Source organism: Gallinula chloropus (assembly GCF_964237585.1).
Source record: "Gallinula chloropus genome assembly, chromosome: 4".
NCBI classification, from domain to species: Eukaryota; Metazoa; Chordata; class Aves; order Gruiformes; family Rallidae; genus Gallinula; species Gallinula chloropus.
Window position 1 is genome coordinate 37,224,262 of NC_140088.1, and position 27,587 is coordinate 37,251,848.

The 27,587-nt window shown below is 61.1% G+C and overlaps 4 protein-coding genes and 1 long non-coding RNA gene across 6 annotated transcripts; 3 read left to right on the forward strand and 2 right to left on the reverse strand.

Moving 5' to 3' along the window:
• Positions 1-26: 26 nt before the first annotated feature.
• UNC93B1 (unc-93 homolog B1, TLR signaling regulator) lies at positions 27-3,398 on the reverse strand. 2 transcript variants are annotated; one of them, XM_084263899.1, is made up of 11 exons: positions 3,204-3,398; positions 2,982-3,123; positions 2,722-2,875; positions 2,486-2,647; positions 2,277-2,406; positions 2,096-2,189; positions 1,821-1,945; positions 1,554-1,736; positions 1,193-1,349; positions 869-987; positions 27-770 (listed from the first exon to the last, which is right to left on the reverse strand). In XM_084263899.1, exons 1-11 carry the CDS (start codon positions 3,285-3,287, stop codon positions 489-491), a joined length of 1,632 nt encoding a protein of 543 aa, XP_084120025.1. In that variant the 5' UTR covers positions 3,288-3,398; the 3' UTR covers positions 27-488. The 2 variants fall into 2 exon arrangements, with proteins under 2 accessions (XP_084120025.1, XP_084120024.1); XM_084263898.1 differs by having other exon boundaries at positions 1,193-1,466.
• A 1,233-nt stretch (positions 3,399-4,631) lies between these two features.
• On the forward strand, positions 4,632-13,503 carry LOC311191057 (aldehyde dehydrogenase family 3 member B1-like; the record flags this gene model as incomplete). Its single annotated transcript, XM_084263153.1, has 11 exons — positions 4,632-4,643; positions 5,765-5,784; positions 6,844-7,006; positions 9,455-9,565; positions 9,693-9,813; positions 9,924-10,009; positions 10,234-10,315; positions 10,613-10,999; positions 11,081-11,247; positions 11,655-11,754; positions 13,310-13,503. The coding sequence occupies 11 exons, from the start codon at positions 4,632-4,634 to the stop codon at positions 13,501-13,503; spliced, it is 1,443 nt and encodes a 480-aa protein (XP_084119279.1).
• A 317-nt stretch (positions 13,504-13,820) lies between these two features.
• On the forward strand, positions 13,821-23,205 carry LOC311191058 (aldehyde dehydrogenase family 3 member B1-like; the record flags this gene model as incomplete). The annotated part of the gene is made up of 11 exons (XM_084263154.1): positions 13,821-13,865; positions 14,471-14,619; positions 14,786-14,948; positions 17,655-17,765; positions 17,888-18,008; positions 18,147-18,232; positions 18,455-18,536; positions 18,940-19,326; positions 19,549-19,715; positions 19,894-19,993; positions 23,012-23,205. The coding sequence occupies 11 exons, from the start codon at positions 13,821-13,823 to the stop codon at positions 23,203-23,205; spliced, it is 1,605 nt and encodes a 534-aa protein (XP_084119280.1).
• On the reverse strand, positions 21,101-22,714 carry LOC311190855. The gene is made up of 2 exons (XR_014617252.1): positions 22,348-22,714; positions 21,101-22,228 (listed from the first exon to the last, which is right to left on the reverse strand). It is a non-coding gene; the product is annotated as an uncharacterized lncRNA (long non-coding RNA).
• A 547-nt stretch (positions 23,206-23,752) lies between the features above and the next one.
• LOC311191060 (aldehyde dehydrogenase family 3 member B1-like) lies at positions 23,753-27,374 on the forward strand (the record flags this gene model as incomplete). Its single annotated transcript, XM_084263156.1, has 9 exons — positions 23,753-24,513; positions 25,054-25,164; positions 25,240-25,360; positions 25,456-25,541; positions 25,707-25,788; positions 25,920-26,306; positions 26,414-26,577; positions 26,785-26,884; positions 27,184-27,374. The coding sequence occupies exons 1-9, from the start codon at positions 24,352-24,354 to the stop codon at positions 27,372-27,374; spliced, it is 1,404 nt and encodes a 467-aa protein (XP_084119282.1). The 5' UTR covers positions 23,753-24,351.
• Positions 27,375-27,587: the final 213 nt, after the last annotated feature.

Below are 27,587 nucleotides of genomic sequence, written 5' to 3' on the forward strand. Positions count from 1 at the left end.
GAAGTACGGCGGCAGCGGGCGCAGGGGGGGAAGAAAACGTTTATTGAGGAGCAGGAGAGAAAAAGGGCACCGAGCCGGGGGGTCGGGGAGGGGGTGGGTGGAGGGCTGAGGGGTGGAGGCCTGGTCTGAGGGGCTGCCAGCCTGGCCTGAGGGACGTAGGCCTGGCCTGAGGGCCAATAGGTCCAGCCTAAGGGCTATAGGCCTGGCCTGAGGGGCTGCCAGCTACAGCCTAAGGGCTATAGATCTGGGCAGAAGGTCCACAGGCCTGGCCTAAGAGCCAATAGGTCTGGCCTGAGGGGCTGCCAGCCATATCTGAGGGACATGGGCCTGGCCTGAGGGTCCATAGGCTTGGTCTGAGGGGCCGCAGGCCCGGCCTGAGGCGATCCCACAGAGATCCAGGCTTGGGGATGTTGGGAAGCATGGTGCATTCCCACTCCTCTGTCCCAGAGAGCCAGGGAGGAGGAGGAGGGGGAAACGCCGCAGCATCTCTAACTCAGCTGGTCTCTGTCATTTTTTGGCAACTCGTCCCCACTGGCACGCTGTGCTAGGCACTCATTGTCATCACTGTTGTTGTCATCCTTGTTGTCGTCGCCTTCTGAGCCAGTCTCGTCTGAGTTGTCTTCCTCCAAGTACCGGTAACCACGCATCTTGTGCCGTGGGCGGGGGATGCGGGGCAAGCGGTAGGCCACGTGCTGTGCCACCTTGTGTTCCATCCAGAGGTAGGTCCCCACCGCCACGGCTAGCGTCAGCAGCATGATGGAGAGCTTGGCCTGCAGGAGGGGGCAGCCAGGAGTCGCTGTGGTGTCCCTGAGTCCCAGGTGGGGCCAGCCTGGGGAAGGGGAGGAATTGCCCACCCAGCCGTGTTTACCTTCATGGGCAGCCCCGACCACAGGTAGACGGTGAAGATCGCCAGGGCCTGCCACCAGTGGTAGATGGTGAAGACGAAGTCTTGGCGCTCCTTGTCCTCGTACAGCATTCCCAGGAGGACTGCGGTGGAGGAGACTGGCCGTCAGCATCCGCCTCCCATGCCCGTGTCCCCTCTCAAGGCACCGTCAGCAGGACCCAGCTGCAGCGGGCATGTCCTGCTCCTTGCCAATGTGTCCAAGGAGTTGGGGACCGCCGGGCTGCAGTGCCAGGGGATGCCAAGCACAACCTGGCCATGCCGGGGAATGGGGACCCTCCCAATACTCACTGCTAATGCTGGTTTTGTTGAGGGCACTCCCCATACCCCAGAGCACGGCTATGGAGTAGAGCAGCGGTGCCTGGACCAGGCTCCGCGGCTTGGGTGCCCAGCAGAAGAGGGTGACCAGGAGGGCAGCGTGGAGGAAGGCTCCAGCCAGCAGCGGGATCTGTCGCCGCAGGCGCAATGTGCAGAGGGCCAGGACGGAGCAGGCCGAGGCAGAGAGGCCGTAGGCTGTGAGGAGGTACGCCAGCTTCTCCAGCCCCAGGGCACACACGCCATAGTTCTGCAGCAAGGACTGGCTCAGTGCTGCCCATACAGGGCTGTCCCTGCTCGGTCACCCCCCCTCCCAAACCCTGTCCCCACATCCTACCAGGGAAAAGCCAGTGCAGACGAAGAGCACCTCGAAGCCGCTGTAGATGAACAAGGGGAAGAGGTAGCGCAGGCGATAGTCCCGCATGTGCTTGAAGGGCAGCTGGAAGATGTTCCCCCAGCCGATGCTGCGCATGTCGATCTCCTCCGTGGGCCGATACGCTGAGCCGCAGAGCACCAGGACCTGCCGCACAGCCGTGGGTCAGGCTCTGCCAGCGTCTCATCCCATCCCATCCCATCCCATCCCCTGCCCGTCCCTGGCACTCACCACCAGCATGGCGAGGAAGGCAGCCGCCATCAGAGCGCTCTCCACGATGATGAGGTTGACGCTGCGGGGCAGGCTCTGCAGTACTGTCTTGTTGAAGCCAGGCAGCATGCCGTGGCTCAGGGTCCCTGCTCAGGGGAGAGAGAGACACACACACACACACACATATGCATGACACGCCGCGGCTCAGACCTAGCCAGGCTGTCCCCGTGCCACCATGCTGCGGCTCAGACCCAGCTGGGATGTCCCCGTGCCACCACGCCATCCTGCGTGCTCACCGCAGTGCTTGACCCCGAAGAGCGTGTGGTTGAGCTGGTAGAGGTAGTTGTTGAGGAAGAAGAACATGGGCATCTGAGCGCAGACGAAGCTCAGCTGCAAGACACACAGCAGGGGGGATGCTCAGTGCCGGGCCGCCCGGTGCAGCCCCCTGCCCGTGCTGCGCGCCCCGCCGGTGCTCACGTGGAAGCAGGCATAGAAGACGGTCTGGAAGATGATGACGTAGGTGTTGCAGGCGCCCCGTGGCGCGCGCTGCTGCTCCTGCACGTGCTCCTCCTTGTAGTTGACGTACTCGTAGTACTTCTGGGCCATCCTGCGTGGCACGGTGCGTCAGCTGGAGCCTGCCCCAGCGTCCTCCCTTCCCATTTGCCCCCCCTGTCCCCACTGCCTACCTCGTGATGTAGTTGCCCGTGGAAGCCCAGAGGGGCACGATGGCCACCCCAATGGCCACGGCAGAGGGCACCAACGTGTAGTAGCGCTCCCAGTAGTTGCTGGAGACGAAGAGGGCATAGATGCCCACCGCCAGGAACATGGCCCACTTGGTACCGAAAAACCTGCCGGGGTGAGGAAGGGGAAGTGTGGGCGCCCGTGCCCGCGGGCTGGTGGGGAGCAGGACCGGGTGCTGTACCTGATGAGGACGGGCGTGTAGAGCAGCGCCGCAATGGGGGTGACGTTGATGCCCATCAGCACCTTGCGGTCAATGTCTTCCAGCTGTATGTTGCTGTACTTCACCTCCCGGTAGGTCTCATCATAGTGCAGGATCAGCTGCATCTCCAGCAGGCCTGGGCAAGTGAAGCGGGGGTCCAATTGCTGTCACCCCCTACCCTGACACCCCTGTACCCCCACCCCCACGAGGCAGGGGATCCCCGGCAAGGGGCAGGGCTGTACCCAGGTAGACGCCATAAGTGAGGGTGCCAGCCAGGCTGGCAGCCAGTACGTTCTTGATCACACCGAGGCGCTTGCGGCGGAAGTACTTCTGCTCCTCCTCCTCCTCGTTGTAGTCGGGGTGAGCACCCACAAACTCGTCCAGCTGCAGGATCACTTCCAACCGTCAGCCCTGGGGACCGACGCCGTGGGCCCGGCCCCCAGGGACCCCACAAAAAGCCTCACCTGCGCTTCCATCCCCTCGGTGCCCAGCCTGTCGCCTTCCGCCCTCTTGGCTGGCTCCTGGCAGCAGCCGGGGTCCTTCTCCATCGCTGGCTCTGGGGGGGCGCCTGGAGCGTGTCAGGGGCGGGGGGAGACCTTAGCACCCCCAAACCCTGCGCCCATCTCTCCTATCAGTTTCTCCGCAGCTGCACCCCCGTGCCCAGCGTCCCCAGTCCCCACACCCCCGGGCCGAGCCCCCAGACCCGCGTCCCCCGGTGCCGGTGAGGGAGCGCGCGGGGCGACCCGGGGCGGGGCGGGCACCGCTTCCTCTTTCGGATGGGGCGGGCGGGACGGGGGCATTTAAAGGGGCCGCTCCTGGACGCCCCCCACCAAGGGCCGCCGCCCCCCAGGGCCCCGGCCCTCCCACCCTCCCCCGTATGTACTGCTGCCGGCTCTGGCCCGCATCCCCGGAGCCCCCCATCCACTCCCGTCCTCGGCATCCTGTCCCGTCCCCCCTTCCAGCACCCGTTGCACCACAGCCCGTGCAGCACCCTGACCTCCTCCCCAATTTGCACAGCACCCATCGCACCCCGACCTGCACAGCACCCTGGCCCCCCTCCCCAATTTGCACAGCGCTCATTGCACCCCCACCTGCGCAGCACCATGATCCCCCCTGCACAGCACCCTGACCCCTCCTCCCCAATTGGCACAGCACCCATCACACCCCGACCCGCACAGCACCCTGACCACCCAGCACAGCACCCACTGCACGCCTCCCCTGGCTCATCACCCACCCCAGCCCACACAGCCCCCCACCGCCACCCGCACAGCACCCCTTTCCCCCCAGCAGAGACTGACGCTGGTGTCCCGTGGTGCTCGGTGCCTGCCCTGGGCCCTGCCGCTCTCGCTTCCCCTTCCCACCCTGGGCGATGCCATAGGGTGTCCGGGAGGGGGGACGCGCCGGTTTCGGGGTGCGGGGACAGTTTGAGGGGGCGGCTCGGTGTACGCTTTTTATGTCACCCAAAACCGGGAGCCGGGAGGGTGCCCGGGCGCGGGGTGATGATGGGGTGCCAGTGGTTGCGCTGTGCCGGTGCCCCGGGGCAGGGCGGGGAGGCCCCGGGGCAGGGCGGTGAGACCCCGGGGCCGGGCGGGGAGAGGGTGACATCCCCAGCCCGGGGAGCCCGGGCGGGATCCGGACCAGCCGGTAGCGGGGGATTCTTGAGACGCGGTGGGAGCGCGGCCAGCGCTGCGTGGGGAGGGTGCTGGGGCTCCCATGGGATGGGGGGCCGGGACAGTGGTGCAGGGGGCTGGAGGCCCTGGGAGCTGCCAGGGAGCAGCACCAGCCCTGTGGCTCCCCCTCCCGCCCTCCATCGCCCCCTCGCCTGGGGCAAGGACAAGAGGAGTCACCCCTGGGTGCTGGAGGTGAGGGCCGCTCTCTGGGGGCACGGGTCCATGGCCCCGAATGTGAGTGGCGGGGGGCAGCCCCTACCCCGGCCCAGCACGGACCCCACCGGGGCCACTGAGTCCAAGCGAGCCCCGGGTCCGTAGCCCCCTCTGCCAGGGCTCCGGTGATTCTGCTGGATGGACAGCCTGTGCCCCCGTTTTCCCTGTCCCGGGGGGCCGTGTGGAGCCTCTCCTCCCGAACTCCCAGCATTAATTGGGGTGGGGGACCCTGTTACACTCCACATGTGCTGCTGCCCCTCGCAGGTCCCTCTTGTGGATATGTGGAGGTAGTAGGGCTGCTTGGGGACAGCTGTGCCCCCCTCGAAAGTGGGGCTGGCTCCTGGGGCTGCCCCAGGCATCCTGTCCAGGCTCACGGTGCTGCTGGAGGGGGGGAACCATTCCCCCTTCCCTGGGGGCTGCTGCGGGTCCCCGGGCAGTGTGGTCATAGCGGCTGAGCCCGGGGTGCAGCATTGGGGCATGTGGGGCAGGGCTGAGGCCCTTCCTGTTTACAAAGTGGGGTAATTAGGGCCGGGAGTGGAGCGGGCATGTGGGGAGCCCGAGGCTGCTGTGCCAGCTAGGCAGGGCACAGGCTGAGCCAGAGTGGGAGTGTGCAGCCCTAGGAACAGATGGGGACCCACGGGGTCCCTTGGGGGTGTCTGTGGGGTCTCAATGGGTCAGAGTGAGGGGTGTCTGTGGGGTCTCAATGGGCCAGAGTGGCCCTGGGGAGCAGGATGAGGGGTGTCTGTAGGGTCCCTATGGGTCAGGGTGGCCCAGGGGAGCAGGGTGAGAGGTGTCTGTGGGGTCTCAGTGGGTCAAGGTTCATGGTGGTGGTTTGGTGGCCATGGGAGTTGCCCAGTGCCATCATCCCTTGGGGGAGGTCCGATTCTATCCCATCCCAGACCTTGTCCCCACTGCCAGCCCCATGGAGGCGGGGCACAGTCCTGCCCGCCCCTGGCCGTGGGGCTCGGTCACTGGCCCTACAGCATTTAGGAGAGGCACCCTGAGACTCGACAGTGCCAGCCCAGCCTTGCACCCTTCATCACCACTCAGCCCCAGGTAGGTACCACGGTGCTCCAGGGACCAGGAACCCCCTGCGCGGCACCTGCCTGGTCCCACAGCTGGGCTTCTCTGGCCCCATGCAGGTGGAGACTGTGGCACCGCGGTGAGGGGGTTCCCTCCAGGAAGGGTGGGTGCGTTGGGCATGGAGGGGGTGGAGGGGGCAGATGTGGGGCTGCAGCTCTGCCGCCCAGCTTGGGGCTGGGTGTGTGCTGGGGGAGTGATGCTGTGCCCAAAGGTGGGCTGCGCTGCGCTGCAGACACAGCCCCACATCAGGGTCCCTGGTGGTCCCCGTGGGCCAGCCTGGGATGCTGCCCTACACCTAGGTCCCCACGGGGTGACCTCACGTCAGCAGGGCAGCCTGAGCAGGATGTGACCAGGGACTCACAGCCATCCTAGAGTGTGGGGAGGGCCTGGGAATCTCAGGCATCTCCCAGTGGACTCACCGGGGCCTCAGGCAGCTGCATGGGGCTGAGTCAGCCTGTGGCCGGGACAGCCCTGAGCACCAAGCCACCCTTCAAAGGTGCCGTGGGCAGCCCCAGCCAGTTTGGGGTACTGGTGTCTGGCTGTGGGGTGACTCCTACGGGAGCTGAGCTGCATCTTTGGCGCTTCCAGCTGTGACATAACCTACCCCGTGTGTCTCCCCAGGGCCACCACGCTCTCCGTGGAGACCGGCAGCTCCTTCCCACAGCTCGGCATGCAGCAGCCCCTCCAGCTCTCTGGGCAGCACCCCCCGGGGTACGGCCAGTGTGTCCCCGTGGGCAGTGATGCCGGGAAAGCCACCGGGTGCAGCGCAGGCAGTGAAGGCAGCGGAAGCATTGGGAAGGGACCGGTGACCTGCAGTCCTGTATGGTGAGAGCGAGGGGGGCATGTGGCTGGGGGCAGAAAGGAGACAGGGTGGTGATGAGGGATGCTGGGGAACAAGTTTGGGGTCCATGGGCCACCATACCCCAGCCCAAGGGAGGAGAGGAGGGACTGCTGGGAACGGTGCCGGGGAGCGGGGTGGGCGGCGGGTGGCCCAAGGTGCCCTTGCTCAGGTGTGTGGACTCCTTGCCCTCTCCCCAGCAACCCCAGGGCTACAGTTTGGTGGCTCCATTCTGTCCTCCTTGGGAGTGGTAGGGGCTGAGGTGAGGCTGGGGTCCTTCTGACATCCCCATACCCACAGTGGCAACCCCTATGCCGGGCTGGTGAGCCACCTGCGGGCAGCCTGGCTCTCGGGGAAGACACGGCCCATGGAGTACCGTGTGGCCCAGCTGGAGGCCCTGGGACGTTTTTTGGATGAGAAGAAGCAGGACATCCTGGAGGCCACCGCTCTGGACATGGGCAAGGTGAGAGGGGAACGGGTGCTGGCCACCGGGGTCCTTCATACCCTCTTGTCCGGCTCTCGCATCCTCCTGGGTGTAGGTGTGGGGCTCTGGGCATGGAGATCCCCTTGCTGGGGTCCTGCAACCCCCCTGATGTGTGCCAGGGCTGGTGTGGAGCACCCATAGGTGCTGGGTCCCCGCAGAGCTTTCCACAAACTGGGTGTTTGGAGCATGCTTAGGGACCGTGCTGCCAGGCAGGCTCAATGCCCCTCGCCCTGTCCCCAGTGCGCTTCAACGGGGCAAAGCCCCTGACGATTGATGACACGTGGGAACCTGGGTGTTACTGAGCTTCACCCACCGTGTCCACCCTGTGTGAGTCCCAGGTGGCTTCATGCGACCTCTGTGGAGGGTGATGTCCTGTGGTGCTCCTCACCAGCGCGGTCGCACCCGGGATTACAGGCGTTGTGCAACACGCTGGCCTTGCACATTCCTCCCAGGGCTGCACAGGGCCGGAGCGGCTCCCCAGCCCGGCAGTGGCTGGTTCTGCTGGCACGGTGCTGAGCTGTGATGTGGCACAGGGGGGACCTGAATGTGGCTCTGGGTATCGCGGCACACCAGGAGCTCCCGGATGGTCCCATGGATGCTCCCATGGAGCATTCCTGACATAGCTGTGCTAGCAGTCTCAGCTCATCTCCTCTCTGGCTGTCTCAGGACCCCTTTTCTCCCTCCTGACATGGGCTGCAGCCCAACGGGTCACAGCACGCTTTGGTCCTGAGGTGTTAGGAAACATTTTTGGAGGGATGACTGGTCCTGGCACAGCATAACTGGTCTTATCTGGTAGTGGTGGAAAGGACTTGTGTCCGTGGGTGTATCAGTGGAGCAGCCATGACCTCAGAGAGGGTATCAACATCCTGACATCTCCCCAAGGCTGTAATTGCCTTGTTTGTTTGAGGTGAGGGCCTTCTCCTTCAGCCAGGCATTGATAGACATCAGTGCTTGAAGTGCGTCCTTCATCTCCTAATTGTATGTAATTAGAGCTGGTTGTCTAGTAATAGGCTTGTTATGCAGCCAGGCCTTCATAGTTTGATGGGCAATTCACCTGGTCTTACGTACCTGAGGCGGGTGCCTCACCTCCAGGGATGCCGGTTTCTGTCCACCGGTGACTGAAGGCACTTGGATGACCTCAGACTTAATGTCCCATCTTAAAACCCTCGTGTCCCATCAAAACCCTTAATAGCTTGTCTTCATCACCAATTTCCTCATCCTGCTAGTGATGCAACCGGGCTGAGAGCAGCCCCGTTGCTTCACCAGACACCAGACATGCCTGCTGAGCCCTCGTGTCCAGGAGAAGCTCAGCCTTCTGGCAGCAGCACTGTCCAGGCAGCTTGAGTGGTCTTGGGGACATCAAGGTCTCTCGAGCGGGGCTTTCTGGTGGGAGCCAGCAACCAACCTCTCCCACCCCGAAGCATTGTCCTGCTGCAGGGGTGGAGGAAGGCTCCCACCCTGGGATGGAGGAGCCCAAAGGACCTTGTGGTGGGAGGTGCCCACCATGCTTTGCAAACATAGCTTCATGGCGCAGGAGCTTCGCTTGTCCTGCTCTTTGGGGCAGCGGAGGGGCTCTGTAAAGCCTGAGGAGTTGGTTTATCACGTCCTCACACTTCTCCTGCAAGAGCGGTCCTGAGCTGTTGCAGTTCCAGCAGTAGAGAGGTCCCAGCACCCGCAGGAAATGCCTCGGCACCCCCTGCCACCCCAGCTCTGACGTGCTGCCACCACTTCCGAGTCACCGTCCAGTTAGTCATTGCCTGTTGGGACAGTTTATCATGGAGAAACCTGCTGGGTTTGTTTAATTCCCTGACTGGGGCGTCTCACCTGACCCGCCTTTCCCGGTCCCGTGCCAGCTTCATGCCGGAGCCCTGGCAGCTGCGGGGGCAAGTTCTGCCTGGTGCGGGAGCCCTGTGGTGTTCAACACCTTGGCTTTCTTCCTATTTCTCTTTGTAAAGAGCAAGATACAAAGCTCAGCTCTCCTGCACAGGCCGTGGGAGGGATCTCAGGGGCTTTGCTGCCAACCAGGTGTCTAAGGTTGGGACACAAATGCACCAGTGCAGGAGCATCCTCGTGTCCTAGGTCAGTGGCGTGGAGCCGCATCCAACACCAGTACCAGCTTTCCTGGGACACTGCATGGTCCCCGCCTGGCTCAGGGCCCTGTTGCCAGGTGAGCAGCTCCCAGATGCTCAGCTCAAGAACCTGTTGAATATCATGAAGATGTAAAGTACTGGGGATTTTTCCCCAAATCTGTGTTTTCCCAAAGTCTCAGGGACTCTGATTCAGCCTGGGGGTTCCAGGCAGCAACAGCAACTTCTCCTTAATAGCTTCTCCGCCATAGCTTCTTCAAAGAGGGGAGAGACCTCTGCTGTGGGAGGGGAGGGAGGGGGGTCGGTGTTGGTGTGATGTTTATGTGATGTGTGTCCCCAGCCATCCTTCGAGGCTCACTTCACGGAGATCCTACTCTGCAAGAACGAACTCAACAACACCCTCAACAACCTGTCGCACTGGATGAAGGATGAGCACGTGGACAAGAACCTGGTGAGGCAGAAGCTCTGGGATGTCCTTGGGAAGGGAAGAGGGGGAGATGGATCATGGGTGGTAGAGCAGGGCTGAGGCTGGGCAGGAGGCCCTGGGAATGGCACCGAGGTTGTCACCTTTCTTGCAGGTGACGCAGCTGGACTCGGCCTTCATCCGCAAAGACCCGTATGGGGTGGTGCTCATCATCGCGCCCTGGAACTACCCCATCCACCTCCTCCTGGTACCCCTCATCGGGGCCATTGCTGCCGGTAAACTGCCCCTGTTCTCTGGCCTGCAGGCACCAGTGAGGGGGGCTGGGGTAAAGAAGGGCTGGCTGTCACCATGTCACCACTCTGATGTCCTCTCCATCTCTCTGCAGGAAACTGTGTCATCGTCAAACCCTCAGAGACGACCAAGCACACTGAGAGACTCCTTGCTGAAATGCTGTCCTGCTACCTGGACAATGTAAGGAGCTGTCCCCATCCTGGTCTCATGGCTGGGGAGTTCCCAACCCTGCCCTGTACACCCCAGGGCCACACCAGCCCTGGTGTCGGGTGCTGCAGTACCTCCGTCCTCTGCGCCTGCTGGTGATACACAAGCCTGGCAGTGTGTGACGCTGTCGGTGGGGATGGGGATGGAGTGGCCTGGGCAGCAGCTCATGCCCAGGGTCTGTCCCTCTCACACTGCAGGACTGCTTTGCTGTGGTGACCGCTGGCGTGCAGGAGACCACCAGGCTGCTAGAGAACAAGTTTGACTACATCTTCTTCACCGGTACGGCCCCTGGATCATGGCAGAACCCTTGTTTGGGCAGACAGGGCTTCCCACCAGCCACCCTGCCGTGGCTGTCCCTGCCCTTGGAGGTGGGACAGTGAGCAGGCTGCCAGCAGCACAAGGCCCCTTCCCTGTGCTTCTGTTGGGCACTCTGGATCCAGTCGACAATCCAGAGTGTGTGCTCGTGTCTGGGGGACTCAGGGTGTTTACCCTGGACTGGCTTCCCAGTATGTCATGTCCCACAGCTGAGCCAAAGCTGATGGGATCCCTGCTGTGACACATCTTCCCCACCCACAGGCAGCCCCACCGTGGGGAGGATCGTGATGACAGCTGCTGCCAAGCACCTTACCCCCATCACACTGGAGCTGGGGGGCAAGAACCCCTGCTACGTGTCTGACACCTGCGACGTGCAGAACGTGGCCCGGCGGGTGGCCTGGGGCCGCTTCTTCAACGCGGGACAGACCTGCATCGCGCCCGACTACGTGCTGTGCAGCGTGGAGATGCAGGAGAAGCTGATGCCTGCCCTGCGTGAGGCCATCACTGAGTTTTTTGGCTCCAACCCTCGAGAGTCCCCCGACTTTGGCCGCATCGTGGGGGACAAGCAGTTTCGCCGTGTCCGGGCGCTGCTGTGCAGTGGGCGTGTGGCCATCGGAGGACAGACGGACGAGCAGGAGCGCTATATTGGTGAGGACGCGGGGCCCGGGGCTGGCGGGACCTGCCGTGCCTGTGCGGTGAGTGATGTGTTGCCGTAACCTGTCTCCGCAGCTCCCACGGTGCTGGCTGACGTGCTGCCCTCTGATCCTGCCATGCAGGAGGAGATCTTCGGCCCCATCCTGCCCATCGTTGTTGTGGCCAACTTGGATGAGGCCATTGACTTCATCAATGCGCGGCCACGGCCATTGGCCATCTACGCCTTCTCCTGCGACAGCAAGGTGCGTGCGGTCTGGGGACTGGAGGTGGGGGTGAGGGAAACAGGGCCAAAAGGCTAATACCCACCATGCTGGCACCCCAGAGCATGCTCTGAAGTCTTCTGAGCTCAGCTGCCATGGGCATGTAGCACTGATGGATGAGTTGGGTGATGTTTGGCCCATTGAGCCAGGCCGCGGGACGAAGCCATTGCCTTAATTAACAGCCGTGTACGCCTTCTCCTCCGATGACAAGGTGTGTGTGAAGCCAGGGCAACACCTTCCCTGTGCTCCTTAGCCACTGTATTCAGCCATGTTCCAGCTCAAAAATTTTTCCTTGGAGCAGACAGCTCTGGTTGTGGGGGAGGGATCACAGCTGGAGCTGCAGGAACAGGTCACGGGATCTACATACACCTCCTCTGCTCCCCTCCCAGGTGGTGAACCAGGTCCTGGAGCGCACAAGCAGCGGCGGCTTCTGTGGCAACGACACCCTGATGCACGTGACGCTGACCTCACTGCCTTTCGGAGGGATAGGTAGGTCCCGATCCCCCAGCCCACCTATCCCTGGCCGATGTGAGACAAGTGTGATCCCACCCCTGGTGCCTGAGCCGTACCGGCCACCGTGATGAAGGGTCTCAGGGGAGATGGGGCACCCGGCTCCGGGGGGCTCCGTGATCTGCAGGGAAATCTGTCTGCACAGGCCAGAACCTGCCAGAAGCCTTGTGCTTCTCTGCACTGCAGCTGAGCTCTCTGGCTCTGCAGCCCTGTTTCCACTGGGTTCACTCTGTGGTTTCTTCTCTCCACGTTTCCCATCCCAAGCACGGTGTTTCCTGTGTAAATGCTTCACAGAAAAACCGGGGAAATCCGTCCTGCTTATTTCCCTGGTATTTCTGAGTACCCTGAGTGAGATCTGTGCTGTGGTTGGGGTCCTGCCTCCCTCAGGCTTACCTTGGAGCTGCTCCAGTCCTGCTCCCTTTGGTCTCTCCATCCCCCTGCTCCTCGTCTCAGAGTGCATCCCACTCGGGGCGCTTCCGGGGAAGGTTAGCTCCGTCTTGCAGGCAGTGTGCTGCCCAGAATGCCACTCAGGAGCAGGCCTGTACTTTGAGACTGAATAGTGAGAGGGAAATGCTTATAAATACCTGGAACCTCTGCAAATGGCACCTTGGGAGAGCCTTCAGCACAGAGAAAGAGTTTCTGCTCTCTGGGAGCAGCAATGATTTTTTTCTCAGGTGAAAAGTGACCTCTGCCCTGCTCTGGGCCCTGGCCATAGCCTTTTCCAGGGCAGAGCACAGAATACAGGTGGTATTTCCCCAGGTGGTATTTCCCCAGAACACTTCCCTGGTGTCCTGCTCTCTTCCCAAGAATATTCTCTGAGGAAAAGATCTGAGTTTTACACTGCCTGTGCTCAGCATCTCTGTGGGGGCTGGCAGCTGATTCGGACATAGGAGGACGCCACCACAGCAAAGCCCAATTAATTCCTTGCCTGACCATGGCTCGGGGGACAAATCTGACGGTTCCCGTACCGTAACTTATCTTTTTAGGAAGGGATTCAGGTGAACTGCCACAAATTATCAGGGTCTGAAGTCATTGAGGTGAGATGGGATCACCAAAGCCCTCACAGCAGCTTGGGTGTGAGGTCATTCGGCTGCTAAGTGTGGTGCACAGCCTCAAGCTGAAACCAGGAATCAGGAGCACCGGCGCGGCTCCAGTCATTGGGACCTTGGGAAGAAGCTGATGGCCCTGGGGCCCGTGCTGGTAGCTCCTAGCTGTGGGTCGCTATGGCAGAGCACAGAGAGGTGGTAGAGAGAAACAGAGACTTACAGGCCCAGAAAACTTGTGCAAGTAAAAGAGTGCTGCTAAAAGTGATGCATGTGGACCCCCAAACCATCTGGTGACCTGCAGAAGGATTTGCAGTGGAATCCTGAGTGACCACAGAGCTGGACAAGGCGCGGGGAAGGGTGAGAGCTCCTGCACCGCGTCTGCGTCGCCCAGCAGCAGGAGCATTTGCATGCAAAAAAGCCCGTAAGGTTTTCTTTGGGTGCGGGCAGGAGCGGAGTCCCTGTAGCGAGTTCGGGCTTGTGTGTTGCAGGAAACAGCGGCCTGGGGATGTACCACGGGAAGTTCACCTTCGACACCTTCACCCACCACCGCGGCTGCCTGCACCGCAACATGGGGCTGGAGGCCCTCAACGCCCTGCGCTACCCGCCCTACACCCAACAGAAGCTGGGGCTGATGACGGCCACCTTCGAGATCAAGCGCAGGGGCATGTGCACCCTGCTCTGAGGCTGCCCCGTGCTGCACATGGACTGGGACGGACACACACCTATTTCTGGCTGGACACCCCCCCAGGGAGCAAAACCACCCCTTCCCGGGAGGTTGGTCCCATTTCCATGCCATGTCCTTGGCTTGGTGCAGGTTGGACGGTGGGGACAGACACCTCTGCACGCTCACTCCTCCCCAGCTGGCCTCTGCTCTGCTCCGTTGGCCAGGACACATCAGAAATGGCAAAAAGTGGTTCTTCTCACCCCATACAACTCTTCCCAGCCCAGAACGGGTCCCTGAGAGGCTGAGGACCAGCAGTTCACCCCATCTCCCATCAGATGGACCTTTCCTTCCAGATGAATCTCTCTCTCTCGCTCCCCTCAGTGCCAGCTGCTGCTTTTTGCTCTGTGTAACCTTGCCTGTAGTAAAGACTTTGCATTGAGCTCTCCTGCCTGGTCTTGGCTTGTGCCTCTGTCACCCAGCTTGGGGGGGGGGCAGGCGGGAATCCAGCCACCGAGCCCCAGGAGGTGGGTTTCTGGACCCTCAGCATCCCCACCCATTACACTGACACTCTCAGCCCCACAGTCGCACCCTACTGGGGCTGTGTCCATCTCTGCCACCCTGTGCCTGGTGCCCCGGGGCTGGATTCGAGGCGTGTCTTGCATCCCAAGTGGTTTGGGCTGGAGCAGAGCCTGCGGTGACATGCAGCAGGGCAGGCAGCCAAGGGGCAGAAAGCCTCCCTGTGCTGGGGGAGCGGGACATAGCAGCGACTGGAGTGCCTGCAGCCCTGCCAGCCCCAGTGCTCAGGAGGAGCCTGGCTGCAGTGTCAGGGTGCTGGCCAGGCTCCCTGAGGCACCTCCTCTGGGAAGGGCACCCTCTTAACTGGGGCGGGGAACCTGCGGTTTGCAGCCCAACTGACGTGTGTTGCCATCTGCCTGCCCAGCCTGGCGACAGCCGTGGCATAACCAGCACCGTGCCGCTCCCTTAGACCGTGGAGACCAGCAGTGTTTTCCTACAGCCCAATATGCAGCAGTCCCCTGATTCCCCCCAGCAGCAGCCCCCAGGAAGCGGGACTAAGAAAGGCCCTGAGGATGATGCCAGCGGTGGGAAGGGGAGTGTGGAGGGCGATGCTGCAAGGTGAGAATGCATGACAAGGGCGGAGGGGAAGCGGGAGAGGTCCGGACACCCTGTCCTATCCCCAGGGATGTTGGGCTGGGATGATGTGGAGCTCCTTTCCCTCGGCAGTGGGCGCAGGAGGGGCTGGGACAGGGCTGGGGTCCCTCTGACATCCCCATTCCCGCAGCAACAACCCCTACGCTGGGCTGGTGAGCCGCCTGCGGGCAGCCTGGCTCTCGGGGAAGACACGGCCCATGCAGTACCGCATGGCCCAGCTGGAGGCCCTGGGACGGTTCTTGGGTGAGAAGAAGCAGGACATCCTGGAGGCCACCGCCGTGGACATGGGCAAGGTGAGAGGGGGCCTCCCTGGGCTGGGCTCTGCCTAGGCTTGGAGCCAGAGGACGTGGGTAGATGGGAGATCGAGCTGGAGCACATCCCAGCCCACCCTTCCAGAGCTCATCCCTCCACCCAGGGTGGACAGAGAACATCCAGACACAATTAGCCATTCCCAAAATCACCTGCCTCAGTTTACCTCTTTTCTGGTCAGGTCCATCCCGAAGTCTCATCACGCCATCCACATGGCTCCTGCCTTGGGCTTTCCACCAGGCGTCACCCCCTTAGTGCTCAGAGCCCAGACCTGGGCTTTGCATCATCCCCTGTCCCTTTTCCCCCCTTCCCTCGTGCCTATGTCAGGGTCACCACGGCCAGTGACAGAAGCAGATCCATGCCCAGATCTGTCCCCCATGTCTCCATAAACCCCCAAGGTGCTCCATCCTCCTGCAGTCTCATAGTTCCCCCTGTGGTACCACACGTTCGCCCACAGCCTGAGCCTCACACACCACATAGGGTTCACCGCTGGTTCTGCTCCATCCTTGTTCACAACTTCCCTCTGGACACCCTCCCTGTCTTCACTGCAGCCCAGATTGATGGGATCCACACCAGTTTTCCTATTTTTAAGCAGCTGGCTGTCACGCAGAGAAGGGACCCAGAGCCGTTAGGGAAAGGTGCCACTGCGTTTTGCCCCATTTCCTTCCACACCCTTTGTGCTTCTCCCCGGGATTTGGGAAGTACAGTGCTGCTAGCAGTGACTCAATTCTGGGCAGACGCTCCCTCAGCAGAGGGAAAAGGGATGGTCTTCCCTTGCCTGCACCGTGGTGAGCGTCTCCACTCAGGTCTGGTCGGTGCAGTGCTCGTAGCTCCTGAGGTGCCCAGGGCTCCAGCTGGTGGTGAGTGTCCTGTGACGATCTGGCCAGTCCACCTTCCCCAAAACCAGTGGTGCCTGACAACTGCTCTCGCCTCAGGGATGGACCTGAGAAGGAAAAACTCCACCAATGAAAGTGCAGTGATGCTGGAGGGTGAGATCCGGGACGTAACCGCGTAGCCAGTATAATTATTAACCATTTCACAGTAGTCTGGTCATTGGTCCGTTATCTTTTAATGACAGTTCCCTCTGCATCCACCCACGCCAAGCCCGGGCCAGCAGCACTGTGCTGAGGGCTGTCCCCAAGCTACTGGTGACAGCCACGGCTTTGTAACCCCCCTCCAGCCCATACAAGGACACAGATGTGGGGTGAGCACAAAGCTCTGCCCAGCTCAGCCCTGCTGAGGGATGCCTGGGAACAGGGAGAATACGGGATGCTTCCAAGTATTTTTGGAAGGCGTCAGCGTTGCATCCCACCACACGGCAAGGAGAGCCGTGCACGTGCTTCATGCTTGCTGCCGCGGTGAGGCAAGGTGAGCTGCCCCTGGGGCTGCAAGTCCTGTGAAAGGCAAATCAAGACACCCAAACACCTACTGCCGGTCCCCTCCCTGCAGCCTGTGGGTCACACTGCCTCTTCTTGGGGCAGCGCTGGGCACCCCCCACAACACCGTCCCTGGCCACCATGTTCTTGGTTCTCCTTCTGTCTGCGCTGCAGCGAGGCACAGGGCTTGGTGCTCGGGCTGGGCAGCTGCACCCTGCAAGCCCCATGCGGGGCTCTGGTCCTGCTGGGATGGGGCTGCATCCCCAGCACAAACCCAGACAGCTCCCTCGCCCGCCACAGAGGGCTGGTGGCTGTCAGTACCGTTGGCTGTGCTTCCTCTTTTGGGCGAGGTTCCCTTTTCCTTGGAAGAGACGTCCAACGTGCCAGTCTGCTGGTTTCCCTTTGCCTGGAGGAGCAGCCCAGACTCTTCCTTGATCTCACTTCTCCTCCAGACGTCGTGCTGAGACACAGAACCCTGCTGCTCCCCAACTCCTCTGTCCTTTGGACTCCCTCTCTGCATGACTCTCCCTCCTCCAGCCCCGCAGAAGGCAACACCCTGGAAGCCTTCGCTTCCTGCTCTCCCTCCTTCCTAGGCTTGGAAGTGGATCTCCTTCTTGCTTTCTCAACTCACTCCACAGGCTCCAAAGTCTGGGTATCTCCTTTGCTCCCACATACCCTGTCAACCCACGAACCAGCTGGTTTTATCTGTTGAATCCATCACTTCCCCCCCCCCGTACTATTCCTGTGCCAGTGACACATCCATGGCAGGGAAACCAAAGCCAGGTGGACAGGGAAACTGAACCCAGATCTCTTCTGAGCTCTTATTTATAGGGCTAAATCCCTGTGGCATCTCTGGCAGGTCTGAAAAAAAGGACCCCACCCTGCTGGGTCCATCAACCTGGTGTGAGAAATGCGATGGGAAAAGGACTCGTGACTCAGAATGCTCCTGTCTCCAAACAGCACTCAATAACCAGCCCAGCCCCTTCTTCTACAAAACACCACCAAAGGGCCCTCCCCTTCTCAGATACTTCATCTTCCCAAACCTCAGCTGCACTCCCAGATGGGAAATCCCTGCAAGCAGGCAGCTTGCTGCCGCCAGTGATATCCCAATGGGATTTGGAGCTCCCCAAACCCCAACACTGTGGAAGCAGTGATGCTCAGTCCCACCCCACGGTAGGCTGTGCCTTGCCACTTGGATTGATAGCAAAGTGTACATCCAGTGCGGGACACTAGATCCTGAGGGTAACAAGAGTCCCTGTGGGTAATGGGTAGGAGCCTTGTGCCACAGTCACGTGGGGTGCTCTGTGTCCCCAGCCGCCATTTGAAGCCGAATTCTCCGAGATCCTCCTCTGCAAAAACGAGCTCCATGAGACCATGAACAACCTGGGCACCTGGATGAAGGATGAGCACGTGGACAGGAATCTGGTGAGGGGGAAACTGAGGAAGAGGATGGGGGGAAGGATCCACCTGCCAGGCAGCGATGGGTGGGATACAGGCATGCGCTGGTGGTGTGACAAAGCACTCCTGACGTGGTGGCTGTCTTGCAGGTGACGCAGCTGGACTCGGCCTTCATCCGCAAGGACCCCTACGGGGTGGTGCTCATCATCGCGCCCTGGAACTACCCCATCCACCTCATCCTGGTGCCCCTCATCGGGGCCATTGCAGCCGGTGAGCCGACCCTGTCCTCTGGCCCACAGGGTCCAGGCAGTGCTGGGCACCTGCAGAGGCATTTTGTCCTCAGGCTGGGATGCAGAAGGGCTGGCTGTCACCGTGTCACCACTCTATGTCCTCTCCATCTCTCCACAGGAAACTGTGTCATCGTCAAACCCTCAGAGATGACCAAGAAGAGTGAGCAACTCGTGGCTGAAGTGCTGCCCACCTACCTGGACAATGTAAGGAGCTGTCCCCATCCTGGTCTCATGGCTGGGGACTTCCCAACCCTGCCCTGTACACCCCAGGGCCACACCAGCCCTGGTGTCGGGTGCTGCCATACCTCCGTCCTCTGCGCCTGCCGGTGATACACACATGGCAGCGCGGGACACTGTTGGTGGAGATGGGGATGGAGTGGCCTGGGCAGCAGCTCATGCCCAGGGTCTGTCCCTCTCACGCTGCAGGACTGCTTTGCCGTGGTGACCGCTGGCGTGCAGGAGACCACCAGGCTGCTGGAGAACAAGTTTGACTACATCTTCTTCACTGGTATGGCCCCTGGATCAGGGCAGAACCCTTGTTTGGGTAGACAGGGCTTCCCACCGGCCACCCTGCTGTGGCTGTCCCTGCCCTCGGAGGCAGGATGGCAGGCAAGCTGCTGGCAAGCACAAGGCCCCCTCCCTGCGCTTGCGTTGGGGTGTTGGTCTCCAGATCCAGCTGAGGATCTTCCCCTAATGTGTCCCAGGTTTTGTGGTGACTGAGCTGGGGCATATCAGGGCTGAACTGGAAAGTGTGCTGGATTGAGGGCTCAGTCACATGCTGAATGCCAAGGTGGATGCAGGACAGGAATGGAACTTGACAGGCTTTCCCTGGCTCCTCTTAAGGCTAAGGCCATGGGTTAGACTGGAGCATGGTGGGACCCCTGCCGTCACACATCTTTCCCTGCCCGCAGGCAACGCCACTGTGGGGAGGATCATGATGACAGCCGCTGCCAAGCACCTCACCCCCATGACGCTGGAGCTGGGGGGCAAGAACCCCTGCTACGTGTCTGACACCTGCGACGTGCAGAACGTGGCCCGGCGGGTGGCCTGGGGCCGCTTCTTCAACGCGGGACAGACCTGCATCGCGCCCGACTACGTGCTGTGCAGCGTGGAGATGCGGGAGAAGCTGCTGCCCGCCCTGAGCAAAGCCATCACTGAGTTCTACGGCCCCGACCCTCGGGAGTCCCCTGACTTTGGCCGCATTGTGGGGGACAAGCACTTCCAGCGAGTACAGAAGCTGCTGGGCAGCGGGCGCGTGGCCATCGGAGGACAGACGGATGAGCAGGAGCGCTACATTGGTGAGGGCCAGAACTTTGCATGTGTCTTCATTCTTGCATGGTGTAGGGCTTACAGCCAACGGGGAGGTTCTAGATGAAGCAACACTTAGGGAAGGTTTGCATGGGAATCGGGGAGCTTGGCAGGGTGTCCCATCTTAGAGGAGGTGTGGGTCTTGAGGAGGAGCAAGGTGTCATCTCCAACCACTGTGTATGGCTGATGGCTCCATCTTTCTTTCTCCGCAGCTCCCACGGTACTGGTCGATGTCCTGCCCTCTGATTCTATCATGCAGGAGGAGATCTTCGGCCCTGTCCTGCCCATTGTCACTGTGGCCAGCATGGACGAAGCCATTGCCTTGATTAACAGCCGTGAGCAGCCACTGGCTGTGTACGCCTTCTCCTCCGATGACAAGGTGCATGTGAAGCCAGGGCAACACCTTCCCTGTGCTCCTTAGCCACTGTATTCAGCCATGTTCCAGCTCAAAAATTTTTCCTTGGAGCAGACAGCTCTGGTTGTGGGGGAGGGATCACAGCTGGAGCTGCAGGAACAGGTCACGGGATCTACATCCACCTCCTCTGCTCCCCTCCCAGGTGGTGAACCAGGTCCTGGAGCGCACAAGCAGCGGTGGCTTCTGCGGCAACGACACCCTGATGCACGTGACGCTGACCTCGCTGCCTTTTGGAGGGATAGGTAGGTCCCGATCCCCCTGCCTGCCTGTCCCTAGCCAACGAGGAAACATCTTGCCTAAATGCTAGGGAATTTTGACCATTGCCACCACAGGAACATCTCCAGCCCTCCCTTTCCATGCGCAATGCCTCTATAGGCATTGCCCCTTTCCTCTGCAGGAGAAAGCCCAGGAATTGTCACTTACCCAGTTTTCAGGAATTTGTGATTTAGGTTTTTTACATGGATCTGGATCTCCATTTCAGACTCCGGGTCTGGATGGAATTTCTTATGCCTTAACCAAACGTGCACCCCTCCCATTACATCTAGCTTTACAGTTGGATTCCATGATCTTAAAAGTCTTCCCCAACCTACCCCCCCCCCCCCCCCCCCCGACTCTAATATCAGCTGTAAGGCATGTGGGGTTGTGGTTTGGGTGATGTACTTGATTCTCTGCTCCCATGAGGTGTCTTCCATCCAGAGCATTGGCTGGAAAACAATCCTTTCATTCTTCTAAAGTTCCGAACAAAGCTGTGCCCAGTTCTGCACTCCTCCCAGCCCCCCACCTCTCAGCAGGCAGAGTAAGAGCAAGCACACACCACAGTTCTTCCTGAAAGTCTCCCAACCTCCATTTCCAGCTTGGACGATTCACTAAGCTGTGAGGGTCCCAGGCATCTGGGGAAGTTTTTAGTCACTATGGTACCCCTGTGACACAGCAGCACTTCACAACTCATAGGCAGACACCGTGCCTTGGGGCTGCATTTCTTCTGGCCTCTTCTGGGTGTCTACTTAGGCTGGGAAAAACGTGTCCAGAAGCATTTCCCTTGGAGAGGAAGGAGCCCGTGTGGCGGAGGCACCCGCTTTCAATCAGACCACCTTCACTGCCACAAAAAACCACCTTCTGTTCTCCACCCCGGGCTCAACCTTGCAGCTGACTGAAAGTCATCCAGTGACCTTCTTTCGCTGCTGTGGTGACTTGGCGCTAGCTAGAGGCCAAATGCCCACCAAGCTGCTTGCTCCCTCCCCCTGTCAGGAGGAAAGGGGAGAAAATATATATTGGGATGCTTAGGACTTGAGATAAGGACAGAGGGATCACTCTCCAATTACTGCAACAGGCAAAACAGACAGCACAGAATAAAGGAAAGTGATTTATTACTACTAGAATTAATACACCCAGTGAAACAGTCGAGATAAGAATGAGAAGCAGCCAGGTCTTAAAGTATCTTCCCCCCACCACTCCCCTTCTTAGCAAACATAAACTTCATCACAATTTTACTCCCTCCTTCTCCCCGCAACATGGCGCGGGGAGGGGCAGGGAATGGGGAGTGGGGTTCCGGCGGTTCCTCACAAGCTGCTTTCCTTCCACCGTGCCACCCAGAGCCATCCCAGAACCCGACCGTCCCCCAAAAACTGTGTGTTCTGGAGCCGCCCCTGCTACTCCTCCCATCAGCCCCCCTTTATACTGAACAGGATGTAACTGGTGTGGAATACTCTCTTTGGCCCATTTGGGACACCTGTCCTGGCTTCGCCCCTCCTTTCTCATGAATAGAGAGATATGAAGAGCTGAGAAAGTCCTTGACTGTCTGACTCAACTAAAAACATCAGGGTGTTATCAGCACTGCTTTCATTTTAACTCTCAAACACAGCATTCCATCCGCTGCTACAAAAGAAGTTAACTCCATCCTGGCCGAAACCAGGACACTTCCCCTGATTTTAACACTTCTACCCCACCCCTCGCCTCTTCGCTGATGCAGGAGACACCAAACTTCCACTTGAGCAGGATTTGCATTTTAACAGGAAGACCATCCAGTTTGGGCTGACTCAAGAGGATTTAATCACATAGGTTTGTAGGTTTATCAGCACTCAGGTTTCAATATCTTCAGCCAGCCTTTTCCTGCATGTGCTCCTAGCCAGCAGCTTCCACAACCCAACAGCGACCTCACTCATTCCTGGAGATGGGTCACATCCTCACCTTGGCAGCCACCCACCTCCACTCCCGGAGTCTCCCTGGCAGTGGGGCCAGCATGGAGGGGATGGATTTTGGAGCATGTCTCTGCTTGCCCAGCGGAAGCACTTTGCTGCTGCTGCCTGCTCCAACACCACAGCGCCAGTGTTGCCCTGCCCCATCTCTCCAGCACCAAGTGGGGTGATCAGAAAGGTTTCTCTTTCCTTTCTTTTCTTCATTAATAAAGCATCCGGAATGAGCGTAAAAAGGGAACAGAAACTGGAGAGGGGATATCGGTAGCACCTGCAAAGGAAGAGCTGAAGATACAGAGACAAGACTAGTTATTTTTAGGGAGTGTTTTAGATGTTTAAACATCAATTGAGACGGGGACATCATCTCCCAGTGTGCTCCAGGGCTTCTGTTAAACAAGACATACCTGGTTCAGGCTGGTACAAAACATCACAGGAGGGCATTGACCAGTGCTCTCGCTGCCGGTTCTCTGCCAGGCCACGCTGAATGCGCTGCCTTTCCCAGTCCCACCACTCCACCAGCAAAGTGCAGGCACATTAGAACCTCTCCCCAAAGCAGCAGGATGATGCAAAAGGCTCCAGCCTTCATCCAACTCCCTTGGCTCAGAAATCCTTCTGGGCACAGTCCCTCCCAGGGGAAGCTGATGCTTTGCAAAACTCTGTCAGCAGCTCTCTGATCCCAGTTCAGCTTGGCGAGCTTCGCACCAGGGCGAAGTGCTACCTGCAGCGCTGAAATCCAGACTGACAAGAGGGTCATTGAAAACCTTTCCTTCTCCCAGCCTGGTCTTCCCTCTCCAAACATCCCTCAAGCACCATCTGGTGCCCAGCCAGCCCATCTCTGTGGTTCTATTTTAGATCCCTTTCCGGGGAAGCCTGGTGATGGCTGTTGCTCCCTACCACCCTTGGTGTTGGATGAAGACACAGTGCCATCTGGAGACACAACTCGTCTCCATCACCAATGCCTCTTCCGCGCTGCCCTTGAGGGCGTAGCTGGGAGCTGGGTTCTGGGCTGGCTGACCAGCAACGCCCAGATCCATCTGCCAACCGGGGCACCGTGCTCGTGTGTTGCAGGAACCAGCGGCCTGGGGATGTACCACGGGAAGTTCACCTTCGACACCTTCACCCACCACCGCGGCTGCCTGCACCGCAGCATGGGCCGGGAGGCCCTCAACGCCCTGCGCTACCCGCCCTACAGCCAGCACAAGCTGGGGATTGTCCGGGCTGCCTCTGAGGTGAAGCGCAAGGGGGGCTGCACCCTCCTCTGAGGCCTCCCCCCGCCATCACCGTGACGTCTCGCAGCTGCCGGGGCCCGGTGCCACCCGCAATGAAAGCAGCTCGCCGGAAAGCAGCAGCCTGCGCGCATTCCTTCCATCGCCAACCGGGGCGGGCGGCTGGCCAGCGGGAGGGAGAGCGCCAGGCCGGGGCGGGACAGGCAGGAGGGTCAGCGCCGGCGAGCGGCAGGGCCGGTGCCGTGCCCTGCGCCCGGGCCGGGCTGATGGGCACCTCCCGTCTCCCCGGGCTTGGGGACTCTCTTGCTCCCACATCCGGGGGCTGGGACAACCCCAGCGCCGCACGGTTCACCCTCCGTCATCTCACGTGGGCTGGCACCTCCTCCGCAGCTGGAGGGAGAGACCTTGGAGCCTGAACTTGAAGCTGAACTTGGGAGGGACAGGTACAGTGCTATCGGGGTGGTGGTGGTGGTGGGGGGGGTGGGTGGTGGTGGGGTGGGAGGGCTTCTCCTGCAGAATTCTGGGATGTGCTGTCCTCCGGAGCCCCTCTTTGCTCTGTCCTGGCGGCTTTGGCTCCAGCCCGGTGGGTTTCTGGGCTCTGTTCCCCCATCCCTGCTGCTCCTCCTCTCCTCCAGCCCCACCCTGAGCCATGTAAACAGAGAAAAATCGGTGAAATCCAGCCCACCACTTCTCAGGAACTAAACCTTGTTGGACAGGCAGCTCTGGACTGGCCAGAGGAGGCTCAGGCTAGAAATCAGGAGAAATTCCTTCTCCGAAAGGGTGGTTGGGGGTCAGAAGAGGCTGCCCAGGGAGGTGGTGGGGTCACTGTCCCTTGGGGTGCTCAGGGATAGGTTGGGTGATGGACTCAGGGATGTGGGTGGTGGTATTGGTGTTGGGATGGTTGGACTGGATGATGTTGGAGGACTTTTCCAACCTCGATGATTCTCTGACACGTCCCACCTAGCGCGGTGCATGGTCCTGGGGAGCAGAGGGACACGTCAGGCTGCTCCATCCCCCAGGCTGGGGGCTGGGAGTCCCCCCTCCCCACCAGGCCAACCCCTCTCACTGGAAGGGCAGAAGTGAACAGGGTGCCTTTGTGCACTGATTGGCTGCATCCCCCAGCCCAAACCCTGGGGTTTTACACCGTGGTCAGGTCCGGGCAGCTCAGAGCCTCCTCTCAGGATGAGTCTCCACGCTGAGCTGGTGAGCCGCCTGCGGGCAGCCTGGCTCTCGGGGAAGACACGGCCCATGGAGTACCGTGTGGCCCAGCTGGAGGCCCTGGGACGGTTCTTGGGTGAGAAGCAGCAGGACATCCTGGAGGCCACCGCGGCGGACATGGGCAAGGTGAGACCATCACTGCCTGTGGGCAGCTTTTCCTTCTCCACCTGCTTCGTATCCCCACTCCCTTCATTTATCAAACAGTCAGCACTCTTGCTTTTGCTCGCCCACGCCTCTCCCAGTCCCACACAGCTGGGTCAGCCCACCCCACCCAGGCCTTGGGGACAGAGAGGAAGCCGTACAGCAACTCTCTCTAGCTGCGTAGACACGGAGCGCATCAGCTCCAGGGAAGCCTCCACCCAGGGCAACTGGGGGACCCCTGTCCCCACCTCTTACCTCCAGAGCCGCATCCAACGTACCTGAAGCTCTGAGACACCAAATCTGCAACCTTCTGCTCCCTGTGAGGCTGCTGGTGTGGGGTGGCACGTGGCCAGGCCCCATGCTGACATGCAGGTGGCATGCTGGAGTGGGGGCCATGCCACCCAGCCCTGTGAGTGCCAGGGCCAGCAGAGATGGTCACACCCTGACAAGGCTGCCAGGAGGTTGTGTACCCTCTCCGAGGTGTGGCCAGGTGGCTGCAGCCATGACAACCCCATGTGTCCCCAGCCACCCTTTGAAGTGGAGCTCTCCGAGATCTCCATCTGCAGGAGTGAGCTGAACCACACACTCAACAACCTGAGCACCTGGATGAAGGACAAGCACGTGGAGAAGAACTGGGTATGGGGGCGGTGGCCAGCTGGGGACTGATGGGATGGGAGGCAGGTGTCTGCCATGTCATCCTTACCTCTGCAGGCGACGCAGCTGGACTCAGCCTTCATTCGCAATGACCCCTACGGGGTGGTGCTCATCATCGGGCCCTGGAACTACCCCATCAACCTCCTCCTGGTGCCCCTCATCGGGGCCATCGCTGCCGGTGAGGCTGGGCTCTCTGCCATGCCCCAGAACCCCCCTGCACTGGGGGTTCCCCAAGAGCAAGGTCCTTACCAGGTGGGAGTTCCTGTCCTGCAGGTAACTGCGTTGTCATGAAACCCTCCGAAATCAGCAAGAATGTGGAGAGGTTAGTGGCTGAGACGCTGCCCAGGTACCTAGACCAGGTAGGAGAGCTTTCTGCTGTGGTCACCTCCCTCCCTCTCCAGGGACACCCACCCCTCCATGTCCCACATCTACTTGTCCGAGCCACATTTCCACCCCCCCCACCCCCGCTGTTTCTGCTCCTGCCCGGCCCCAGTGCTGCACCCCTGTCCTCTCCCCTGTCACAGGACTGCTTTGCTGTGGTGACTGCTGGCGTGGAGGAGACCACCAGACTGCTGGAGAACAAGTTCGACTACATCTTCTTCACCGGTGAGGCCCATGGGGATGCTCTGGCCCCATCCCTCTCCTCAAGATAGGTGTGGGGCTGCCCCAGCACAACTGGCATGGTTGTGGGGGGGATCTTAACCACACCAGGCTCATGCTGCTCTCCCCACCCACAGGCAGCCCCTCCGTGGGGAGGATCGTGATGACAGCCGCTGCCAAGCACCTCACCCCCGTGACGCTGGAGCTGGGGGGCAAGAACCCCTGCTACGTGTCTGACACCTGCGACGTGCAGAACGTGGCCCGGCGGGTGGCCTGGGGCCGCTTCTTCAACGCGGGACAGACCTGCGTGGCGCCCGACTACGTGCTGTGCAGCGTGGAGATGCGGGAGAAGCTGCTGCCCGCCCTGCGAGAGGCCATCACTGAGTTCTATGGCCCCAACCCTCGGGAGTCCCCTGACTTCGCCCGCATTGTGGGGGACAAGCAGTTCCAGCGGGTGCAGGCGCTGCTGGGCAGCGGGCGCGTGGCCATCGGAGGACAGACGGACGCAGAGGCGCGCTACATTGGTGAGGGCATGGGGTGCACTGCCGGTGGGAGGGCCGAATCGCAGGGTGGGGGTCCCACGGGAAGGGCCCCTGAGGCAGGCAGCCCAGGCTCAGCTCTTGCCCTGCAGCCCCTACGGTGCTGGTGGACGTGCAGCAGGAGGATCCTGTCATGCAGGAGATCTTCGGCCCCATCCTGCCCATCCTCACTGTGGCCAGCATGGATGATGCCATCGCCTTCATGAACGCTCGGGAGCGGCCACTGGCTCTCTATGTCTTCTCCTCCTGCAAGAAGGTGCAGAGCCGGGTTAAGAGCTGTGGGCATGGACAGCCACAGCCACCCTCCCCAGCCCGCACTGCTCCCTCAGCCCTTTCCCTGGGCCCAGAAGGAGACCCCCATGCCCCCAGCCCTGTATGTGCTGGTGCAGCCCAGGGAGAGGGGTGGGGAGGGGCACAGGGAGCCCAGCAGGTGCTCAGCAACCCCTCTGCTCTCATTCCCCAGGTGGTGAGCTGGGTGCTGGAGCACACAAGCAGTGGCGGCTTCTGTGCCAACGACACCATCATGCACATGACACTCACCTCGCTGCCCTTCGGAGGCATCGGTAGGCCCGGGCCGCCTGCCCACGGGAGCGGGGGGGCGGGGGGGGGGGAGCTCCATACCCCTTGCATCATGGGTGGAGTGAGAGGGATGCCCAAGCTCTTGGGAGGACCCTGCCCACAGCCCTTCCCCCACCCCTCGCTGGTTCCTGCTGCCCTAGGCTGGGCCCGCCGCGCCCCTGGCACCGGTGCCGTACCCCAGGGTCCCCAGGGCTACACCGGCCCCCGTGACCCGGCCCTCCCGCCTACAGCGGCCAGGCCGCGGGCCAAAGGCCGGCGCCGGACCCCGATGCTCTCCCCACAGGGCAAAGCGGCATAGGCCGCTACCACGGCCACTCCAGCTTCGAGACCTTCTCGCACCGACGATCCGCGCTGCTCCGCGGGGCCGGCCGGGAGGCCCTCAACGCGCTGCGCTACCCGCCCTACAGCCCTGGCCGCCTGCCGCTGCTGCGCGCCGCCACCGAGCACCGCCGCGGCGCCTGCGCGCTGCTCTGAGCGCCGGGCCCGCAATAAACCCCCGCCGCTTCCGCCTGACGCCGCGCCGCGCCCGGCCAATCGCCGCGCCGCTCCCGCGCCGCCCCGCCCAACCCACCGAGCTCCCCGCCCGCGCCTCGCCCTCCCTTTCCTCCCCGCCGGCTCCCAGCCAATGGGAGCCGAGTTCTCAGTGGCTCGCCCCGCCCCTCCCCTTCTCGGCTCCGCCCACAGCGC

Coding starts and splice junctions, on each gene's coding strand:
- UNC93B1 (XM_084263898.1), bottom strand. CDS start 3,287: ATGGAGAAGGACCCCGGCTGCTGCCAGGAGCCAGCCAAGAGGGCGGAA. Junction 2,648..2,721: donor TACACGCCCGTCCTCATCAG/GTACAGCACCCG, acceptor TCACCCCGGCAG/GTTTTTCGGTACCAAGTGGG. Junction 1,737..1,820: donor CCTTCCTCGCCATGCTGGTG/GTGAGTGCCAGG, acceptor GCTGTGCGGCAG/GTCCTGGTGCTCTGCGGCTC.